Source organism: Corvus kubaryi, unplaced genomic scaffold, assembly GCF_017639235.1.
Source record: "Corvus kubaryi isolate FWS band 111438036 unplaced genomic scaffold, C.kubaryi_AGA036_p1.0 66, whole genome shotgun sequence".
NCBI lineage: Eukaryota > Metazoa > Chordata > Aves > Passeriformes > Corvidae > Corvus > Corvus kubaryi.
The window spans coordinates 448445-471403 of NW_024582054.1; the positions used below are offsets into that span (position 1 = coordinate 448445).

Below are 22959 nucleotides of genomic sequence, written 5' to 3' on the forward strand. Positions count from 1 at the left end.
AAGCTCCTGTTCTGAAAAATCTATGTTGAGTTTGCAGGCAATACATTCCATTAAGATGTCATGCTTGTTAGTGCCAGTAAGCTAGGTCTAATAATTAACCTAAATTTGCCTTACTTCATTTCAGTCATTGTTTCATCTTCTCTCTCATTGATTTGGAGAACGAAATAGTTTCAATCCTTTATACATTCAGACTCATGCCTCCCACTCAGTCCCCACTTCTTTGGACTAGAAAGCCCCATTCCTTTCCAGTTTTCTCTTACAGGTGATATTTTCTTGGATATTTCAGGTGCCTCTGAAGCTAGAGGTATAATCTTGCCAAATTAAGCCTCCCATGTTCACTCTGCTCTCTGCCACTTTAAATTTGGTTCTGTCAGCTTCAAGTCTACCCTCTCAGTCTGAACTGCAGAGGTCTCAGCTGAAGCAAATGAATACAAACATTAAGTCTTAAATACCTGGCAACACTGAAGTCTTAGTGCGTCCTCTCCATTGAGAAAATAAATGTTCTCTCGGGAGGATTTTTATCCCCTGCCAAGCCAGACAGGCTTCTTTCCTAAATTCCCCACCCCAAAAGCACCTGAAAATGATGCCAGTTAAATATTAGCCGCCATCACCTTTCCACCGACAGAAGTGCTGGTTCTCCATGTAGTTGTTATGCAGCTGGTAGCCCTTCAGGAAATTGTGGTGCTGGGCGACGGAGAAGCGGTCGGTCAGTGCTCCCCGAAGGGCGCTGGACAGGGGGCCAGGGGGGGTGTACATGCGAGTCCTCAGCTCGTGGGGTCTTGTGGGCAACACTGGGTCTTCATCTAGAGGAGGGGAGAAAAAGTGGTGAACTGCTTGTTAACTAATATTCCCTGTTGTTTGCCCTGTTGCAAAGGAGTTCTCAGGGGCTATTCTTGGATGATTCACTAAACACACACAAACTCTTCTGAAGGAAAGGAATGGCTGCTGGAAAAAGATGGTCTTAAGCTTTGGCCTGAAGACAGTTCATCAGAAGCAATCTTTAGTCTTGGGAAAAGGACACCTTAAGGAAATCAAGCAATTCAGAAAATGTTCAGTCAGAAGTCAAATATCCTCACAGGAAGATAGCATGAAACAGATGCAAGCATGGAGAAAAGGGGGCTGATGAATACGCTACTGCTTAGTCAGATGGGCAACAACAGCAACCACAGGGTCTATTGCAACAGTGACAGCTGCTACCCAATAATCACTACATGAGCATATGCTTAATCAGCAGAGTGAGAGCACCCCAGGAAAACCTGGGGCATACATTCACATTCAGAAACTATGGGTAGTTTAGGGGGTGGATAGATGGCATGTGGGTGAAAAGCAGAAATGGCACAAGGTGTGGTTTCTGGAAATGACAATCTGCTTTGCCAGCCCAAGAGGCTGAGAGTGCAGCAGGAGAGACCTGGTGGTTTCCATGATTGCACAGATGTATTTCTGCATTTTTCAGGATGTCTGTAATTATAGTTACAATCATATTAAGTGATTTAGCAATAAAATCATGGTTTCTATATTGCTTCAGAAAATACCCTCTGGGCCTCATTTATCTTTGTATCAGTATGAATCCAATGCAGTTATTACTGTACTGAGTAATAAAATAAAACCCCAAGAAATATTGATTAACCAATTGATACTAAGGTTTATTCTCCACATAGGCAGTAAAAATTACCATATCCTCTGCTGTTGGTTCTTGGTTCTGTATGGATAAGTGAGAATGGTAATGCCAAAACACTTCCTGAGAAACATCTGACCCCTCTAAAACATCCTCTGAAGGAACCAGTAGAGCTTTAGTAAGTGTTGTAACTACAGCAGCCTTTCTCTGATTACTTTCTTCCTCTTAGTCTATACAGTGTGAGGGGAAGTTGCTATCGCTTAGTAAGATCCTGTGATACCATGTAGGAACCCAGAGTGCCGAGAATATTTCTCTGCCTGTTTTTAAGGGTTCTTACCCCCCTGAACAACACTGTTTTAACCTCCAACCTCGGAAAAAATTACCAACGGTCAGACAAGAACTAGAAAATACAGTGGTGTGAATTAGGTGATAGACTACTATGTAAGATTGTCACAGGGTGAAAAATTTAGAGGTTTTGGGCTTCTCTTTGTAGTAAATAGATAAGAATAAAAAATATCAAAATGGAGGATTGTTGTTGTTCTCTAAACCTTCTTCTTCTACTACTCCATGTTCTGCAGTAAAGTAGTTTGGAATGATTGGATAGAGAATTCCGCAGTTCCTGCCCGCGTTACTGAATAATTGGTAGGAAAGTGAAAATAATATACGTTTTTAGTAACTATTGGTTAAATTATCTTTAAAAGGCTGTGCAAATCTTGATAACAAGAGACTTCTCTCCTGCTTTTCTGTGCTCTATGCTGTACCTGGGTCACGCTAGTGGCACTGTTCCTCTGATAAGACTTAATAAACATCTGGCAGCATTGAAACTCAAGGAAAATCTCAGTTTATCTTTGAAACTCCTTGCAGGGACTTTTAGAAAATTCTCTCCCATCAGGAGGGATTTGATTTACGGCACAGTTCAGTGTCAATACCAGCTTCAGCAAAGTTGACAAGATGATGCCAAAAGCCATACAGGAAAATAAATGACCATAAATGAAAGGCTTAATAATTTCTCACCAACTTCTTCTATTCTGTCTTGTGTCCATCTCTTCCAGAAGTCCTCAGAACTGTGCGACAGTCCCCATATTTGTAACAGGTTCACCGAAAATATACTGCTCCACATACCTGGAAAAGGAATTAGTGAACACAAGGACACATTTTAACAAGAAAATGCCCATTTTCTTCTGTTTTGACCTCCTGGCTTAATTTTTTAATGGGCTTAATGCAAATATTTCTAAACTTCTAGTCTATTAAATTCCTCTTAACTTTCTGTGTCATTATTTCAGTTCATGCTACCATCAACTTTGTGCCTAACCTACTACATGGCTCTGCCACATGGTAAAGAAAGAAAAGAATGTGAGACAAGAATAAAAAAGACCCACTCACTCAACAGGCAAAATAAAGAATTCAGATAAAACATAAATAGCAAACACTTCCTTTCCATCCCCACCTTCCGTTCTCCACTTTATCTTTTTCTGCACATACTCTGATCAGTAACTCGTTCAAACACCCTGAATTGTTTCAAAAGGGGATGAACTGGCTTTTCGGAGGTTTGGTTTGTAAGACAAGATCTCACACCACAACTTGTAAAGGCTTATACATGCAGTGGGCTCCAGCTCCACTGTGCACTCTTTTCTCCATCCAGGATTGCCCCTCTCTGCCTCCCCACAGGGGCACTGGTGGCTTTGTTGACAAAACAGAGTGCCACCATTTCACCAGTCATTGTAAATTTAAATATGACTATCAGAATTGTACTTAAGTTGGAGTTCAGAGAAGAATCAGAAGAATAACCAAAGAAGTGGGAGCTATTACTTACAATGAAAGAATTAAGGAGCCTCATCTATTCCATGTCTAAGACACAGACAACTCATCTACCAAGACAGTGACAAGAAATTGAAAAAATATGCAGGTTTTTTTACTGTATTCTTTTGGATAAACTACCACTCCCATTTCCCAGCAGACGGTACGTTAGGACAGAACTATCTACCCACTGGTTAACAGCATTACACCCCTCCAAAGTGTCTCTGTGCCAGGACAATGCTATATCTCACCTTGAAGGTAGCAGATGCGGGATTCGGGGAGCTTTTTCAACAAGCGGCCCATGAAGAACTCGCTTCCGAAGTGCTCCGTGCGAATGAACGCGCCGTACTTCAGAAGCCCCACCTCGTAGGGAGTGAACTCCACCCACTCTGCAATACAGCCACAACGAGACACTTTGAGGGTTCCCAGGCAGGTGCGGGGAGAGGGGAAGCTCAGGTACACATTGGTCTGAGTTATGTTTAATATGTTGCCTTTGCAAAGCCTCACTCATACCTTAAGACCAATTATGCTATGTGTGGTACTAATGGAGACAAAATTAGTTCTTGGCTTTCCTGGATATCCTCTCCAAGTGAAGTGCAGTTGTCTGATGTAACTGCAGTGTGAGTGAAGACTGGGACAGAAATGTCATGGGCCATAATTTTGTTTTCATTCAGAAATGATTCATTTTCTTGCCTCAACAACAAAAAAATTGATCTGAATTCTCCTCTTCCCCTTCTCCTCCATCTGATTCTCCACAGAAAAAAAACCCAAACAAAGAGGACAATGAGAAAAACAACAGATTCAGTTGGGAGACTGGAAAGTTGGAAGCCTTCCCAAACTGTACGATAACTATGTGGTCATTCTTCATATAGAAACAATACCTGGCCATTGAGAAAAAGCAATTCTTGGATAATTCCAATACTTCTCATTCTAGGTGGATGTGATGATACTTCAAAAATGGCCTTTCTGGCAGAATTTCTAGTGCGTATGTCTAGACAGTGAAATGCTGCTCCCCAAAACCCTTGTATTAACATTGTAAGGCATGGAGGTGATGGTTATTTCTCAAAAAAGCAGATAACACATCAGGATTCTTTTCTCCAAGTGCTACCAAGAAGAAAAGAGTGATGACAGGAATTCAGCTGCCAATTTCAGCCTCAAAGGATCCAAAACAACATCCTTACCTTTGAAATCATTGGTGCTGTAACTGTCCCTGACGCAGACTGACACATAGATGGGCAGTGGGTTCTGGCCATCACACAGTGCTTCTTGCTGCTCTGAAAGCTTGTGGGGGTCTTTCTGGTATGAAGAAAAAGTGGTATGTGAGAGGAGATGGAAACAACACATGGTGAATTCACTGGCCCTGGTGCTGGAGGAGCCGGGCAGCTCCACCCCCAGCATGCAGGACATACCCCGGCAGCTCCATCACACAGAGCACTGCAGGTAGCCCCACTAACCAGCACTGAACTGCTCAGTGCATGGCTCCAGCCTGGCTCTGTGCATGGATTCACAAAAAGATGAGGAGGGAGGCAACTATTTCTTTACACATCTGTATTTCCTAGGAAGTACTGCCCTGACATGTAGGAGGAGGGGTGGTCTGCTCCTTGTGCTGAAGAGTGTAGTGAGCTATCCTTGCCTCTCCTGAATCTGAAGGAAGCCCTTGAGCATGTGAGCCCTACCACACAACAGCTATCACAGTCCAGCCTTGCAAGGGGACTGAAATTTGGCAGCAAATTATTTGCACCCCACCCACCTTTTCTGAAAAAGCATATTGTCATTGAAGAGGTTTATAAAAAAACATGCAATCTCATGAACTACTGGAAAATTTAACAGCAGCTAGTTCTGGAAAATTAGGGAGAGTTAATGGTTACATAGCAATAGTCAGCACTGCTCAAAGAGGAAAATGTTTGGTTAAATTCTGAGGGGGACCTCATCTATCCGAGATTAAAAGAGAGGCATCTATTTAGCTCACACCTTTATTTAACACCTGGTATTCCTCTCTGTATGCATTTATGTTCTGTTTACATATACATAATGCTATACATGTACTTATAGAAAAATAATCCCTAATGAATGGTAGAACAACTGTAGCACTTCTGCCCCTGCTGGAGGACACTTCTGCTCAATCCTCAACCACTCACCCTTTCCCACTTTCTAAGTGCCAAAGCACACATCCTGGAACTGTGATCCACATGGGGAGACAAGGAAGCGGGCTATTTTACTGTAGGGGTAGAAAGCCCTTCAGGTAACAGAGAAGCAAATCTGTAATTACTTACAAAAATTAGCATCACTTAAACCATATGAGTAGTGCTTTTGAGCAAAAGTAAAATATGCACTTGCCTCCAGTGTACTTGCAGATCAAGTTACCTGCCAGTGGATGCAATTCACTGAACATTCTAGCTGTTTCAGGGTTGCTTGAGATAGTTTTCACTCTGCTTTGCATTTTGAACTCGTTTTGCATGAGTAATTTTCATCTTAGATGCACTTCCCAAGATTGCCTTCACTTCCATTTAAATAGCAGCCAGAGTTCAAATGGCTGCATCCACAATCTAATTTATTAGCATACAGGATGCATTTCTCTCTAGGAAAACTATTAAAGGAGTGTTAAAAATCTGGTATTTTGTTAACACACAGAATTCCGCTCTGCTTGGAGGTACATTCTCTGAAATGATGGACTCGTTTCCATCCACTAAGGGAAAAACACATGGTTCTTTAAGAAATGGAATATACATCGTACCCCATCATTCAGTAAGTACTCAATCATGAGACCCCAAAGGTCTATAAATGATGTCCTGTATCCCTCTTCTTTCCTCTGGCAAAGCTGCTTGTTGTAGTACTTCATGCGATCCATTGAGAAACAGCCCATCTTGCACTTCGTTGCTTGTTTCTGGGCTTCACCAATATGTGAGTCCAGGTCCTTCTGTGACCAGTAGGCATCTCTGTATAAGTTGGCCATGGTCCTGGAGAAAGACAATACAGAGCAAAAGTCAAAAGGAGCAAAAAAAGGCTGGAAATTTTGTGCTTTCAGAACAGAAGTTTACCTTTAGGCATTTCCTTCTGCTCACACATACTCTGGTTTAGCTACTCCATTCAGCAGAATGAACATTCCAGAGTTTCTACGACTTCAGATTGCCCTGAAGAATGAAGTGCAGTTTTTGTTCTTGACCTTTGCTTAAGGGATAAAACTGCCAGGTGTGAACATAGGTACATTTGTGAAGCACAAATTAGGCAGAAAATGATAATAAAATTTCTTTGCTTATTTTTCGGAACCTTAAATTCATTCATATCAGCTGCTGTCTCTTGGCTTTGATTAACTTAGTGTTAATCTTATGATATCACTATGCTTTGTTTTAACATCATCCTCTATTTTACCAACCTCCTCTACATGGGACAATCAGACATTAGGCAACTGTAGGTCCTGTGAGCAGGGAATAACTCTGGCCAGGGGAACACAAAACTGGCAGGTTGCAGAGGTAAGTGTGCACTATCCAGCAGTTTTTTCCAGTTAGAAATCACAGCCAGTCTCAGAAGTTAATGGGAACCACAACAGCTGGGACATCAGTGGAGAAAGGAAGAGGCATGATGCTATGAGCATCCACAGTTACATCCACACTAACTACTTACCTAGAAAGCATCTTGATGAGTGTGCTTGTCATATGCACATTTAACTGCTGCACACATGGAGTTGATAGGCACAGTAAAGAATTGCTTATAGAAAAAGTGTGCACCAAGTCAAGCTAATCTTTAATGGCCTATTACTGAGAAAATTGTTTATATGATGGTTGAAGAGAATCTCCCAATCCTGTTTGCTCTTAGAAGCTACTCTCAGCAGAAGTGTGATCCTCAAAAGGCCTGGTCAGGCCTCCTGCTTGAGCTGGCTTACCATGTGGTGCCGGACAGCCCGCTGATGTATGTTACACAGTCCAGGAGATTTAACTTCTTGAGTCCCATGAGGCTGCCATACAATCCTGTCATTGACTTCAGTCCTCCACCTGTCGTGATGATAGCCACAACAGGGACCTGTTGGGCAGAGGGAGGATGGGACGTTCACACTGACAGCATTCAACATTGCATCCCAAACTGCAGTGGGGTCTGGTCACCCCAGCCAGCCCAGGTCTTGAGCTCTGAGCCCAGGTCCCTTTTCAGAAGGAAAGAGTCCAAAACCAAGCAACAACTGCTACTGCCACTTATTTCCCTTTGGATAAACGTGGGTTCAGAGATTAGGCCAAACCTGGGTTCTTACCCATCTCTAGGGCAAATACAGGCACAGATGAATAAGAATAAACCTTCTGTGGAAACAACGATGTATTTTCTCTACATCTCTCACTCCACCACTCTTCTTATTTCACACACTGACTACTAATGTATGAAAACCTGCATGATAATCTCATGAAGAAATACACTCCGTTCACAGCCAATGTTGTTAAGCTACCCTCAGTTATTCTTCTGTATCTTGAAGTTATTTTAAAATAAATTATATTTATTTTAAGGAATTTCAAAACTGCAAGGAACAGAAGATATAAGAAGCACTCAGAGATGTTTGTCCTAAACTCTCACAAAGCGGTGAAATTGGAGCAAGGGGAAAAAAATCTTTGCTGTGTAATGTATTCAGTATTTCTGAACCAAGCCAGTTATAGCTCAGCATGGCAGGAATGAACACACCTCAACCATGACAAATTCCAAATTGAGAGTAATGAAGCATGATGACTGCAACCAGTGTTCTCGGTAAAACAAACCTTGCCAGCAGAAGGAAATGTACTTAAGACACACAGACAAGCTTGTACCTGCACAGCAGGTATGTGTGGCCTGTTTTGCTGACCACTCATTTACAGGAGTACATGAAAGCACTAGAGATTCCAGCTCTATCCCCTCAGCACACACGTACTTCTTGATCCTGCAGATCGCATGGTAGGTGAAAAACATTTTTGAGAGCACTGGCTACATATCTCTTTCTTTTCCCCAGGAAAGCCATCTCTTCAGAACATAAGTTAAACCCGAAGCGCATGTCCAGGTCTTGGTGGCATGAACAATTGCTAAGATAAAAACAGACACATATATTAAATATTAACACACCCATATCAATCTTAGGACTTTGATCAAAGATAATCTACAGCACCCTTCCCTTCAAACAAGACGATGCAGTATGACAGGAGCAAGAAAGAATAATTTTACTATTTAAGAAAATTATGTTAATTAGTAAGACTAACTAGTGGCATTATGCCCAATTATTGCTAATTGGAAGAAACAATGTACAGTATTTACAAATAAAACAAAATATTTAAATATTCTACAACTAAAAGACTGCCAAGTTTAGAAAATCCGTGCAAATGGTCAAAAGTGAAAGCATAGATTCCTATTTCACAGGTTATTTTCTCATTCAAAATCTAAAATAACACCCGATTTTCAAAGGTTGGCATTTTCAACGTGGAGGAAAAATTCTCCTTTTGAGGAACTGGAGTGGGAACGCATCTCCCTCTAGCGGTGAGTGCCGCTGGGGAGGGTGGCCACGGAGCCCATCTTGCTGGGGAGACTTCAGTGACATCCAGTTCCGGGATGGTCAGAGATGGGTCACTGGACAGGATTCCACCCCTGCTGCTCTGTTGTGTCTACACTTGCACAGCCTATTTCAGGGGTCAATGCTGGAAGTTCTATTCCACATCAACCTTGACTCAAAAATTGTAAGGCACAACTTCTCCCAGAGAACAGTTTCATTAGCATCTATTTTGAAATTGAATTAAGTCATTCCTTAAGACCTCATGGTTGTAGTTTATTTCCCTGAGCATTTGTGCTCTTCTGCTCACTAATCTCCCTCCTGGCTCTTCCTGCCCTGCTCCTACAAAACACCAATAGGCAAGAGATGGGCATGGTCTGGTCAGAGCTACCTGGCCAGGCATTGTCAAATGGCAGGGGTTTGCTTTTTCTTCCAGTGACAGAACCTCTCTCTTCTACTGGGTCCATAATTTCAATGAAACTAGTAAAGAAATGTAATTATGAGTTTTTCCACCACCAGATTTGGATAAAATCAGCCAAATTATTATGATCTTATTTGTAAATGAAGATGCACAATGGTAATTGGAACTGCAAAAGCCAGTTTCCATTGTAAATCAAGACACAAACAGTTTCAAAAGTGCTCTGAAAGTGAAATAAATAAGCAGGTGGTGTTTTTCCTGTTGTGGAATAACACTGATTTTCCTGTTATTACCGACCACTTGCCATTTTGAAATGAATAACAGAAAACTCTGTTTGAATTCAAAAAAATTTTTTTCCTTTTTTTCTTAATCAGGCACACACACAAAAATACCAGTTTGCCCAGTTCTGTGTGTTCCATACAGCTACAGATAACCTGAAGTATCTCCATGTTTACTGATGAGTATTAATGAGCCTGTCTATAGATGTCAAACCACAAGCCAATTTATTTACCTTAGTTTCTACTCAATATATGGTACAACTGGACTATCAGAATACAAATTTTATTGCCACTGAATACTGACAGTAAAGAAAAAAAAATTCTTAATTTCTGATTAAATTTAATGTTTACTTCTGAGTATTCTTTTTTTTGTTGTTGTTGGCTAGCTTTGCTCTTTTTGTGAATTTCAGAGACTGACATTAACCAAAAAAAATTATGTAGTCAGAAGGAAAGGGATAATGCTGAAATAAACGCATTTATTTTAATGTTTTATCAATATTTACTGATTAAAGCCAAATCTTCCTAAGGGTAATTATGTAGTATACCTTGTGCATGTATTTTATGTTTTATTATAAGCACACTCTAGTTTTCAGACTGAGAATGCTTGCTTGTGTCATTTCCATGTGGCTGAAACAACAGCAAAATCAATGAACCAAGTCTTAAGGAATGGAAGAAAATCTCTTACCAAGTTTTTGCTGTCACATTCAAATCAAATCTTTTCTCCTGGAAAACAAGAATGTGTAATTTTTTAATTTTAAATTTTATATTTTCCCTTTCTGTCTTGGGGTCAGAGCTTGATTTATACCCCAGCAAGGTCTGCCAATCACAAACTTAAATGTCTGAGATCTCGGCACATAATTCCAAAAGCATTCACTTATCATTAATGGAAAATCCCTATCTACAGATCCTAAATCCTTCCAGGCTGCAGAAACCATAAGCATCCTGGTGTAGGAGGTTCCTGAGACTCATGCAGTAGGTTCCATTTCCTGTGCTACTCATAAGCTTTCTGCGGCATCCTGAATTACCATTTTTTGTGTGTTTTCCATTCTTTATGCTCTAGTACACAGCACATCTTTGACATCCTGGCCATAGTCTCACAGTGAAGAGACTGCAAAGTCTGCATTTGCTTCTGCCAATACTTTATCCTCTCTTAAAAATCATTATTTCAATTTTCATATTAAGTGACAAAATGTGTTTTGTTCTGAGATGTTTTAATGGTCTTTTTAAAGTAATATTTTCATTATATTATTTAAAATACATACTTTGTGACTAATATTTTCAGCATATTTCAATATATTGGCCTCTTAATCATATGGTTGACTAAGGGCAGGTTTATTGGCGTTTTCCTCTTTTGTGCCCAAAGAGCAACTTTCAGTTTGGATCCTAAGCAAAGGAAGAGTCAGTGAGTCTTTGGGTAAACAGGGAGAGATGTACTGAAGGAAGTATGATGTTTTCTTACATCCTTGTAGGTCTTTGTCTCCACTACTGGCATGTAATGGAGAGTAATACAGGGACAATCTGCCTCTGTGGAGAAAACATCTGGAGAAACAAAGCTCCTGTTTTCTCTAAGTCTAATAAAAAATCAACATTTCTGACACTCTTAGCAGCCATCTGGGACAACATTACGAGGAATGGTTTCTATTAGAGTGACCTTTTATTCCCAACAGCTGGAAGTGATGCTTACCTCTGCAATGGTCGTTTTCCTTCCCATGGGCAGCGAATTCAGCATCACGACTGGGGAGCCTGTCTCTGTACTGTACCTACAGGACCACTGGGAAAACAACATGCTTTAGGACAAAACCAGTAACGGGTTTACCCTCTCTCCTTCCTCCCACTTTCTTGAGAGACACTCAAAATCCCTCCATCACTGAGGCCACTCCAACATACAGGGTGGTAGTGCCTCTTCTTTGGCAGCATCACATCCAGCGTTGGCTCCGCATACTTGATGTAGTGGAACTCGGTGGGACATGACGGGCTGACGACTCCATTGGGGCCCAGCACAATATCCTGTGTCCCCTCAAAGGAGCCCTTCACAGTGAGGGAAAGCTCTTTCTCTAAAGTAGCAAAACATAGATCATGAGAAATGTTAATATGATTAACCAGAAAAATGTGCTGGCTTGATTAAAAATGAGGTGCAGGTAGCACAGCTTTGCCCAGTGGGAAGTGCTGGCACTGAAGGGAAAGGAGCAAAGTGGACGCTCTTTTGATAGAAAGGGGACTCTGAATATTCCTGCTGTGATATAGAACTGGGATTTCAACTTTATTGTGCATTTAATAGGCCTTATTAACATATATCTAGATAAGGTCATTGGAGTCTATAATAACCTAATGTGTTTACCTGACATTAACTTCACTGAATACTGTAAGCACTATTTATTACACTAACACATTATATGAAAGGGGCATCTTCTCATTAGTAAGCATGCAACTACTGGTAAATAGATAATAAAGTGGCAATCTTACTTGATTTTTGCATCGTCTTCTCTGCCACTTCAACTTCCAAGCAGCAAAGTTCACGACACTGTGAAAGACAGATTGCAGGAATTTGTGAGAAAGATCATCACATCCCATCCTCATTACAGGGAGCTGTGGACCCTCAGCTTGGAGCCACTTGGAGTTCTGGATTCCCTGGCATCTTTGGGCTTTTTCCCATTAGCCACTGACTAAAGAAAAGGAAAAGCTTTGGAGGGACTTGTAGGCATCCCATGTGTGACAATGACGTAAGATTTGGCACAGTGAGGGGAATATACAAAGGAAAAAAATCAATCCTGTCGTTTTCAGGATAATAGCATGAATACAAAGGGTTAAACTAGGAAATAAATAAATAAAGATATGTTACTGAGAGATAAAGAGTCAGCAGTAGGCAGGGCTTTCTGAAGAAGCATTGCTATTTGCATTTTGGGGGTGGATTTTATTTTATGGCAGTCACTCTTCTTCCACATAATGTATTTTTGATAAGTCAGTATTTCACACAGAACTTACCCACAGAGCATGGCTCATCTCCAAGGGGAGGAAAGGGCTAGGTATATTATCAATAAGTGGCTTCACAGCCCTTTTATCATTGTGTTCTGATAAGGTTTTTTTAAGTACTGGTACCAGAAGAAAATTGTGCATGTGTGTGGTGTGTGGTGTGGTGAAGTATAGGACAAATGGGATATCACCAATGAACAGGTAAATAAAATATCCCATTCTGAAAGTATCTAAATAGGAAAGAGGAAAGAAAGATAAAGAACTTGCCTACTGGCTTTCCTAACCCCCAGCCTCCCTTTCCCTTTACATTAAGCAATCTCTTAAAATATCTTGGGAAAGACACATACCACCAGCACTCCATTGGTAGCAATTGTTTCATGAGGACCAGATCTGGGAAACAAAATGAAAAACACTGTTTTTTTAAAGTTAAACAAATCCCACTCATCTTTACCCAGGATGTTGCCCTTTCTTCCTGCTTAAAAAAAGCAACAGTCTGAGGGACTCCAGCAGGTACGTAACAAGCTCCTTTCCTTGCTTGCTTGGACTGAGCACTGCTCTGAGGGGACTCATCTCTGTACCAAAGCTGAGCAATGAGTATCATGGCTATTTTTTTACAGTGCAATCTCACGATCATCTGAAATGGAATCTACTGTTAGGCAATCAAATTCTTCTCACTGTAACACATAAAATAAATGTATTGCAGCAGTAACATGCTGATAAACCAGCATATCCTTGTTGGGAAGCCAGTTATATGTATTTGCTGGCATGCAGATATCCTGAGTTGGGAGGAACCCATGGGGATCACCGAGTCCAACTCCTGGCCCTGCACAGGACAACCCCAAGAGTCACACCATGTGCTTGAGAGCACTGTCCAAAGGCTTCTTGAACTCTGGCAGGGCTGTGACCACTTTCCCCGGAAGCCTGTTTCAAAGTGGCACAGGGCAACGGGTACCAATTACATGGGGAAAAAAAAACTTTCCAGATCATTCAGGTGAAGTCAGGAGATGGTGTGGAGTGACCTGACTTCTGGCCTTGCCTCCCCAGTAGTATGAGAGCTGATCTTAGGCTGGTCACTTTATTTCTGCCATGCCTTAGCTACCTTTTGGCAACACAGAGATAAAAATAGTGATTCATGGATGGCAGGATGGCTGTGCTGGAGAAAGAGCCTTACATCCTTACAAGAGTTTCCATCACATTGTGATTGTGCCAGGCAGAAGGAAAACACAATTACTAGGATTCAAACAGTACTGCAAGGGAAAACTGAAGGAATTGGAGATACACTGGAAACCTAACCAGTATGTTTCAACACTAGAAGTGTGTCCAATACACAACCTGAAATAGACAAGGAAAAATTGATAGGCAGGGATGCTTGCACACTCAGAAAGCCTTCTGAAATGTCCCCAGGTAGACAAGTCATAGAATCATAGAATATTTTGGGTTGGGAGGGACCTTAAAGATCATCTAGTTCCAATCCCCTGCCATGGGCAGGGACACCTTCCACTAGACCAGGCTCTAAGCTCCATCCAGCATGACCTTGAACACTTCTGGGGATGGGGCATCCACAGGTCTCTGGGTAACTGGTATGTGTGTCTTTGAGAGCAGCTAAGCTACAGAACAAGCTAATCAGTCTGGTGTTGGAGACTGCAGCAATGATTTAGGAGAAGGCTGGCAATTTTTAACAGAAAAATCATGACTTCTAGTACTGTTTCTTTGTTTTATCATTAATGATTTTTGCATTTTTAAAATAGTCTCTGTATCACTTACGCGACCTCCAATTTGAATTCAACCTCTAGCTCCTCCTTGGCCTGAAAGCAAGAACAAGATATCAAATGAAGTAGCTACATAATACTTTGTCCCTTGTCTAAACACGAGTCCCTGATAGGCAATATTGAAGTTATTGGTTGCAATGAGTAGCCTGTGATAAATATTTCAGGTGGGTGGTCTGAATCAACATTTCAGCCAGATGATTAAATGATTCCTGCCTCATCTCCTGTCTTCAAGATATCATCAAAACAACCTATACTTCTATTTCTTAGTGTGAAGCTGCTGCACAAAGACAACTTGCAACTTCCTTTGTTTTCTGAATTCCATCCTTTTCTCCCAGCTATTCCTGGCACTGTCCTGCCATGACTTACTGTACTGGCTATTATCTTGGAAATTAAACAAACTTTACACCCATTACTTTTCTGTAATAAACAGAGGACAGTATAAGTGAGTGATTCAGAATTGCTGTTATGCAACCCCAGGCAGTGTTGATCTGTACGAGCTGGTTGTGAATGACCTAGTTTGGGTACCAGAATCTGTCCCTGGTAGCAAGAAGTTGCATATGAGATACTTTGCTGATCTCATCCTTAGATCTCAAAGGGAATCAAGATTATTTTTCCCATTTTATAGATGGGAAACTGGTAAACAGAGTGAATCATCTTCCATTCATAGTGGGATACACATAGGGACAACTTCATCTTTGCCTTTCGGGGCGAAAGTAGACACAAGCAAAGGGGTAGGGGGTTATGAACTATGGGAATTATTCAAGTTATGAAATTCATGGGGGAAAAATGTACAGATTATTCACCCTACAACAGCTGTATGGCCTTGGTATTGCTCGGAGGTAGCTCGCAATTAGAGCCCTCCCCTCCCTACTGCACTGTTTCAGTACCATGGTCTTTAATAATTTATAAAATATTGGAAAGAGGGGTTCAGACTCTCAAATTCAGATTTTTTACCACATTTTTGTGCTTGTAATTTGAATGGCAATTCATGTACTCATTATTAGGATACGTAATCCATGGCAGGTTCAGAAAGATTTTGAAAGTGTTCTGTAACTCTCCACTGGTTTCTTAGTTGCTTTAGTTGCTTAGCTGCTCTCACATTTGGGCTAGGCTTGAAGTACAGGATCACTGTCCTTTCAAGTGGAAGTTTAGCAGTATCAAAGAGTGCACAGAGGAGATGGTCATCTGGAGTAGCAAAATCCTCATCATACACTGTGAGCTCCAGCACATTCTGTAAAAAGAGGGAGAAGAGTTTTTTATAGTTTCTCAGGCTGGACATCATTAGCTCCAGGCAAAAAGTATTGCTGAGGATGTGCTTGAGAAGAAAAGCTGAGAAATTAAATATCATCCCCCTTTAGAAAAATATACTTGAACTGCATATTCATTCTTGCCGAGTTCATTTTAATTGCTGTAACAAAATACATTGGCTATACCTATACAACAGCTTAGGTAACTCCCAGATTCTGTATCCATCTTGCACTGACTCATAAGAGTCTCTTGTTTCCCTAAAACTTCAGAACTGAGCTCACTTTCTGGCCATCCTATGCAGCACCATTGAACAGACATAGGAACTCTGTCACCTCTGCTATTAAATGCTTTGAGCAGTCCTTTATCGTGTGCTGTCTCTTCAACAATTCCTGGGCACAGTTCAGGAGATACATATACAAAATCTTCAGGCTGCTTCAAGCAGACAACTTTGGCTCCTTACCTTGACCTGGCTCTGGATTCTGAAGTAGAAGGTTTCGTTCCACACTGGATTGTCGGAGTTTCTCACAGTTTTAGTGCGTGACCTTTCACACGTCGCAGTTGGCAGCCACAAGGACACGTAGCAATCAGCCTGGCTTACTGGGGAGGGGGAGAGGCAAAACTATTGCTAATGTGGCAAAGGCAGCAGTGCTGCAGGACACTGGAAAGGTTACTGCAGCAACTGGTACTAACAATAAGCATAAGTTATTCAAAAATAGAAATGTCTGATGCAATGTAACTCTTCTCAAGATTCCCTTCTGAGAGGAAAAGCACAGATCACAAGATGGCCTAGAAGAGAAGGTCGTTTCTGTTCCTCCTTGCATGAGTTACAGACAACAGTGATATTGTGTATTAAAATAAAAGGGTGAGCATTTTTTCTTCTAGTCAGGCACTTCAGTTTCTCAGCCAACAAGCTTTCCTGTACTCATGTGTGCATGCACACACACACGCACACACACACTAACCCTGAGCTGCTGTCTGATTAGAGGGGCTGGGATCCTCCTCCACTTTTTGAGAACAACTGCAAAAGGTCTTCATCTCTGCCTTGCCCTCAGTGATTTTCTTTGTGAGGGTTTGTGAAAGGAGCTGCAGAACTACTCCTGCTGTATGAGATGGCAGAGGCTTCCTGCAGAAGGAGCTCATTGAGTTAGACATTGGAATTTAACCAATTGCCACCTCCAGGAAGAAAGGGACCATGTCTTTCTCCCAAAAGGCACCAGGAGAAAGTTAGTGAAGCATTTTACATCCCCTTTCTCAGAGGCACCTAAATTAGGTATGTCTCAAACAGCCACATACAAAAATGCCATTTACTGTGTTTCTTCTTGAAGATTATGCAAGGTACTTCAGCACCCTGAAAACCTTTCTTGACACAGTTCTCAGCAGTAAAAAGATCAGATACTATGTAATGCAAAAGGTAACTAGCTTTGAGAATGAATGTCCTGTGATGTGAGGCTTTTGAGAGAGACAAGTGATGGCAGCAGTGAATGAGGATGGTCCTTCAGCAGCAGATAAGGAGTCTGCAGGTAGAGAAGGGAACAAGAGCTTGTACATTGACCTGTGGGGAAAAGCAAAATCTTTCCTGTCTGCAACAAGGCCTTTTTCTCTTCTTTTCTTTCCTTCTCCACCAGGTTTGGCCCAGTGTCACCCTACAGCTACTGACTGTCTCAAAGTGGTTGGACGCTGCATTTTATGCTGTTGAAAGTGTTCAAGAAGCCTTGATGCTTTTCTGTCCAAGTGAGAGGGAAAAACAGAAATTCAGAACTGCTTGAAAAATTATATATGAATTATGATAGAGGTCAATAGACACCTTAATTATAGGTTTTCTACTTTTTAACATTATAATGTGGAAACAACAACAAAAAAGTTTAATTCTGTCAATTTTTTTTCTAAAAAAAGTTGTGGAGAAATCATCATATTCCTACTGATTTAAAAAATAATTCCTGTGATGGAAAAGTTTTTGTGGAAAATATTCAGTAGGCCCTAGCCTTCTTCATTGCCTACTCTATTTCACATTTCATATCTTAGTTTGGATTTAAAAATAAGGTTCTGACAGCAGTTTCACTGTTCTTCTGTAGAATATCATCGGCTTTAATTCTACCTTCCCACCACTCTTGTCTCTTAGCCTCCTTCTGAAAAATAGTGAAAAATGATTCCTTATTCACCTTCTTCGCCTCTTCCTTTTTATAGTGAGAGCTTCCATGTCCTCCTAAATAATTTCACTTCCACTCTTAAGGACTGTAGCCTATTCAGTCCCTCTGGATGTAAATGTTGTTTCAGTCATTATTCTGTTTCCTCAAATGTTTATATTTATTTTTTCCAATCTGGGAAATTCCAGGCAGACAAGAATGCTTTGAAGAATTTTGAAACTGTAAAAATACGTATTTGAATATATTTGGAGAACCTAGAAGTAATGCTACTGATTTTAAAATGCATTAAAACTGATTTTGTTTAACTACTATATGACTTTGGATTTATCATTGGAGATCAGTGACTGATGGCTGTTTGGCTGGCAAGTACTTTATTCTACTGATGTGATTCATCGTTCTTGTATCTTTAAGATACAAAGCATATCAAGCAATCCTTAATTATATGAATAGATGCAGCCAAACTAGTCAGCTGTGTATTTAATGCAAAATATTACCTCAGTTCTGCTTGCACAATCTCTTTCTACAGCCTCGTTATTTGCCTTGTTGCCTGACACACAGAAGATCTGAGTCCCTGATGAGACCTTTCTGTGTTCTTGCATCATCACACATGTGCCACAGCCATGGACCAGAAGGAAGGTGCAGAGCATGCAGCCCAGTGATATGACCTCACTGAGAGCTGTGACACGGGGAAGTCCTCTGATACACCTTCCAGAAAAACATGTGACAACCACGGGGTAAGACGGGAATGGTACTGCGTGGTAATCCAGATCTTTGTCTCTCAGAAAATCTTTCCTGACTCTTCCTGTGCAAGACATTATAGAGCCAATCACTGCTGCTTACAGAGAAATAGGAGAATCACGAGAATCATGAGAGTTACATAATTTCCCTTCCATGCTCACTCTCGAACTAGTTTCAGCATCCTTTCACAGGTAGTCACGTAGCTCTAGTTACTCAAACAAAACAAACTGTTAACCTGCCTATTTTGTGTGAAACACCTCTCCTCAGTGCACATGTGGATAGTCCATGTTCTTTTACAAAACTGTGGTGTTTTCCTTTCCCACTTACTCCCTTCCCACCACTTCCCTGCCACGTGACTCACACTCTTGCACAACTGCAAGTCTGCTGCAGGAGCCTTAGAAAGGACCAAGCATCCAGCCCTCAGTTAGCATGGCTTTTTTACTGTTGTTTCAGGGTAATTAATGATGGCATTAGCCTGGTGGTAATGACTGTAAAAAGCTTTTTCCTTTTCAATTCGTCTTTGTCAGAACCAAGATTGAGGAGGTTGATAACGTTTGCTTCTCCCAGCCACATTTCCCAAGGTGCTACAGCCCACCAGCTGAATTACCCTTTGTTTTTGAAAATACAGAATGCAGTCTTTCTTAATCTACCTATGTCAGAAACTCTCCTTTCTTTGAGAGAAAGTACTTATTTTCAGAAATACATTCAAGTCTTGAAACCAGTCAGAAAGCACAGGGAGAACAATGAAACAGCAGCAAGCAGCAAGGACTGACCTGGTTTATAACAAGTAATTTACATAAACACTGGGTTATTTCAGAAACACCAAGAAAAGGTTGTTATAAAATTATAAAAGATATGATTTTTCTGTTCTCTGAGTTACCACTAAGACTGGCAATACTTACAGGCATCTACTCGCTGGAGATTTCTCATCCGGATGATCCTTACGGTCAACAGGAAGCAAGGAGAGGATTCTATCTGGAGAAGAACAGTGACAAGAGGGTCTGAATAAGCCTTTGGTGGGAAAAAAATTCAAATGTGCAAACTAACCAGGTGCCACAAAACACAAATAGAGTTGGTAAAATTTGGTCAGCTATCTCACTATTCTGCAGATGAAGCTTCTGCTGTTAAAAATGTCTTAACATTTTATATATTTCACTGTCTTTTTGCTTTGTTACTCTGAGACTCCAGATTGCTCATCAGAGCAGAAAAAACAGGGATAAATCCCTGACAAGTTACACAGCCTGTGAGATGCTTGCAAAACCTCTTGCTCTGAAACTGCTGAGTCTAGTCTAAAACATAACTACAATAAGTCTCTTGAACAGAGTAAATGCACTGGTGAGCACCATGATGAAGTTGTCAAAATGCCATCAGTCTTAGTCAAAGTTACAGTCAATCTTCTTAGTAACCACCCATGAGGTCCCATAGCATTGAAAAAAGTGCTGTGGAGAGTATCAGTTGTTGTGGACCCCCATGGGATAAACCTGAAGTACCACTTTAAGAGGTGCTTTTCCCTTCTGCTTTAAAAATATAGATTTCCTTCAATTACAACTGTACGGGGAAAAGAGTAACAGTAATATGAGCTTTTGTAAATCACAACTATGAGATAAGCCAATGGCTGAAAATTGTTTCCAGAGGATTTAGGATCTAAAGAGTTAGGTATGGGTTGGAGAAAAATAAAGCATACTACCTTCCTCCAAAAAAACCCTGAGGATTGAAAGTGCGTAACTTCCTATTTGCCCTTTGAATATCTCAGCCTTAGTCTTCTATAAAACAAGTCTCTCCAGGTTTTGTGGCTGCAGGGACCTCTTCCTATTTATTATTAGAAGATAAATGTAAGTTCCTTCATCTAAGGAAGATGATTTCCTGCTGGCTCATTGCATAAACCTGTCTCTGGCTCAGAGCTATCTGCAAAAGACTATTTTGACCAAGCCAATAAATAAATCAGCATTTCCTGTGGCTGTGACACATGGTTATTTCCTCACACTCCTAGAAACATTTCCACCTGCATAAGTGGTTACTGCAGAGCCCCACAAATCATTCTTTTTGATAACTATTTTTATCAACAGGTTTCCTCTCATTTAGGAGCATCCTTCTATTTCTATAGCACTTCAGAGACTTCCTATAACAATTATAAACAAGTAGATGAAATAGATGTTAAGACAGTAGAGAAGCTGGAAGAACTTAAACCAATTTTTTTTTTTCAAGAGAACAGAGGAAAAGGGCCTTGTTTACAGATGGAATGATAATTATGCCTCTTTGATCACAACAAATTACTTTTCCAACATGTGATTAGAATACTCTATTCTCTCCTCTAACATATCATGTTAAAATCTTTTTACAGAGTTCTTAAAAACCAGTGCTGTTTCCACCACTCTTACATGTATCTCGAGAATTCTATGGCTTTTTTCTTTTTTTAGTGCTTCTTCATGAAATTCAACCTATGAAATCTATTTACCTTCTATTTCAATTGTTCTCAAAATAGAAAAAACCTTACAGAAGCCACAAAAATTGCAAACAATTGATGGAAGGATATGTCCTCAGAGCTACCCTGTGCAAAGACAGCGGTTCAGAGTTTAGAAACAGTATAACCATGTTAATACAGTTCTACACCCTGTTAATTTACCCTTCTTCTCAGCTGGGTAATTAGCAAAGGTGGATCACCATACTCACATGTTAGGAATGAGCTTAGGCACCTCAGCATATGCCCTAGAAGGCAGAAACTCATTGCTCCTTAGGATCTGCATAAGCATGGGGGAAATTATCGAACACATTTGTCTCCAGAGACTGCACAAGGTGCTGCCAGCTCCTGGATCATCGCCAGCAACACTTCCTCTGAAAAGTGGCATTGCTTGAGTGAGAACCAATGAATACATTATTTGCAAAGCAATTTGAGATTCTTAGATAGGAGAAAAGGTGGGTTGGGATTTTTTAAGGAGTATTAGATGGTTTCTGCCATCTGATCACCTCCTTCTTGGTTCCCATGCAATGACTTTCTAACATGTTAGCCAGATTTTCCCTGTCTGGCATGGGGAAATCAATTCTCAGAGATGCAGCATTCACAAAAGGATTTACTGAAATTTCACAAAAAAAAAAAAACCCAACTCCCCAAAAGATAACCCCAAAAAAACCCCCAAAAATCAGTGGCTTAACAGAAGCTACAGAAATCAGGACCTGTGCTTGCACTAGGGATGCAGATGCCACCAGCCAGTTACCCGAGGAAAAGGCAGGAGCCAGGCATCAGTTGTCCTGGCAGCCCTGGTACCTGCCAGTGGTGGTAGCAAAGACAATAGGGAGAGTAGAATTCACCTGGTGATCAGGCCTTGCTAGTTCTTCTGCTCCCAGGAGGATATGCTATTTTAATTAATTCCAGCAACATCTTAAACAAAAGAAATGTATTTAAATAGCAACTGTGATAACTGTAACATGAGGTACTAGGGTCTAGTTATAGAGACAAAGAAAATAGCAGTCATGCATGTATAAAACAAAAGACAGAGGTTCTGCTATTCTGTTTACTTAACACCTGAGATCTTTAACAAAAAAAAAAGGCTGCTGCTATGTATGATGTTCCATATATGCAGAGGTTTCTGCCACAGCAAATTGTCAATTTCTCAGCTTGTCCTCAGTTTGGTGCTTCCTAACTTGTGGTCCTGTGTGTGTAACACAGCTGCATGTGGTACAGCACTCTGAGATGCCAGTGCATGAGCAGGGTGTACAATGCTAGTTTCTCTGAAGTCTCAGGGAAATGAAGTTTTACTGGGATTTTCCAAACAGCAGCTCCATCTAATGTAGAACAGACCTCATAGTCTCTTCTTCTGATTTTATTGTGCTTCCCATAAAAAAGAACAACATGATATGATACTTGGCAGTAAGTTACAATGTTGGTGTAAGTAAGGGATTCCTCTGTCATCTGAATGATCCCCACTTTCTCCCAGCTGAGGAGTAAGAATTGGGAAACAGAAATTTCTCCGTCATGAATACTCTGGTGATGCAGGCTGTCTGCATTCCTGGAACATTTGTGCCTTTGCAGGTCTATCCCGGCCCTCTTTAAAGTCATGCTCATATTCAGATGTAGGTATGTGTGGCATGCATCCACTTCAAGAAGTACTGCTGTAAATTACTCCACTAGTTTAGCTGTATAATACATCCTGTCACATCACAAGCGGCTCTAAAATGGCAGGACTGCTTAATGAGGCAAGAGTCCATGAAACCAGAGGGTGACTCTCGTGGAAGGTATCTTTTCAGCTTTATACCGGCTAGGCTAGTACTTTAATGCCTTAGAAAGCCTCAAGCAGCCTAGAGAGGTAGCAAGGGCGACCTAGCACTTTAGTAGCTCTAAAATCGGTACCTGTATCAGCTGCAAAGCAAATACCATCAGCAGAAGCAAAGAGGGAGAAATATAGCTCCCTGCTCGCTCAATTCCCTGCAGTTAGAAGCTTTCAAATGAGACAACCAGAGATGTTCACAGAAAGACAGCTGAGCCAAGGGGGGGGGGGG

General features: G+C 40.9%; 1 protein-coding gene across 1 annotated transcript in view; it reads right to left on the reverse strand.

The window, feature by feature from the left end:
• The window catches only part of LOC121673650, a 54833-nt gene that overhangs the window by 24263 nt on the left and 7611 nt on the right, over positions 1-22959 (reverse strand). The window contains exons 3-18 of the mRNA XM_042047219.1: positions 19368-19440; positions 16044-16180; positions 15435-15566; positions 14331-14371; positions 12914-12956; positions 12060-12117; positions 11484-11650; positions 11281-11367; positions 10282-10319; positions 8295-8442; positions 7293-7429; positions 6147-6369; positions 4594-4708; positions 3664-3801; positions 2630-2737; positions 612-803 (exon numbers count right to left, since the gene is read on the reverse strand). Of these exons, the coding sequence (XP_041903153.1) occupies positions 612-803; positions 2630-2737; positions 3664-3801; positions 4594-4708; positions 6147-6369; positions 7293-7429; positions 8295-8442; positions 10282-10319; positions 11281-11367; positions 11484-11650; positions 12060-12117; positions 12914-12956; positions 14331-14371; positions 15435-15566; positions 16044-16180; positions 19368-19440 (1837 nt within the window). The remainder of the gene's footprint in view (positions 1-611; positions 804-2629; positions 2738-3663; positions 3802-4593; positions 4709-6146; positions 6370-7292; positions 7430-8294; positions 8443-10281; positions 10320-11280; positions 11368-11483; positions 11651-12059; positions 12118-12913; positions 12957-14330; positions 14372-15434; positions 15567-16043; positions 16181-19367; positions 19441-22959) is intronic.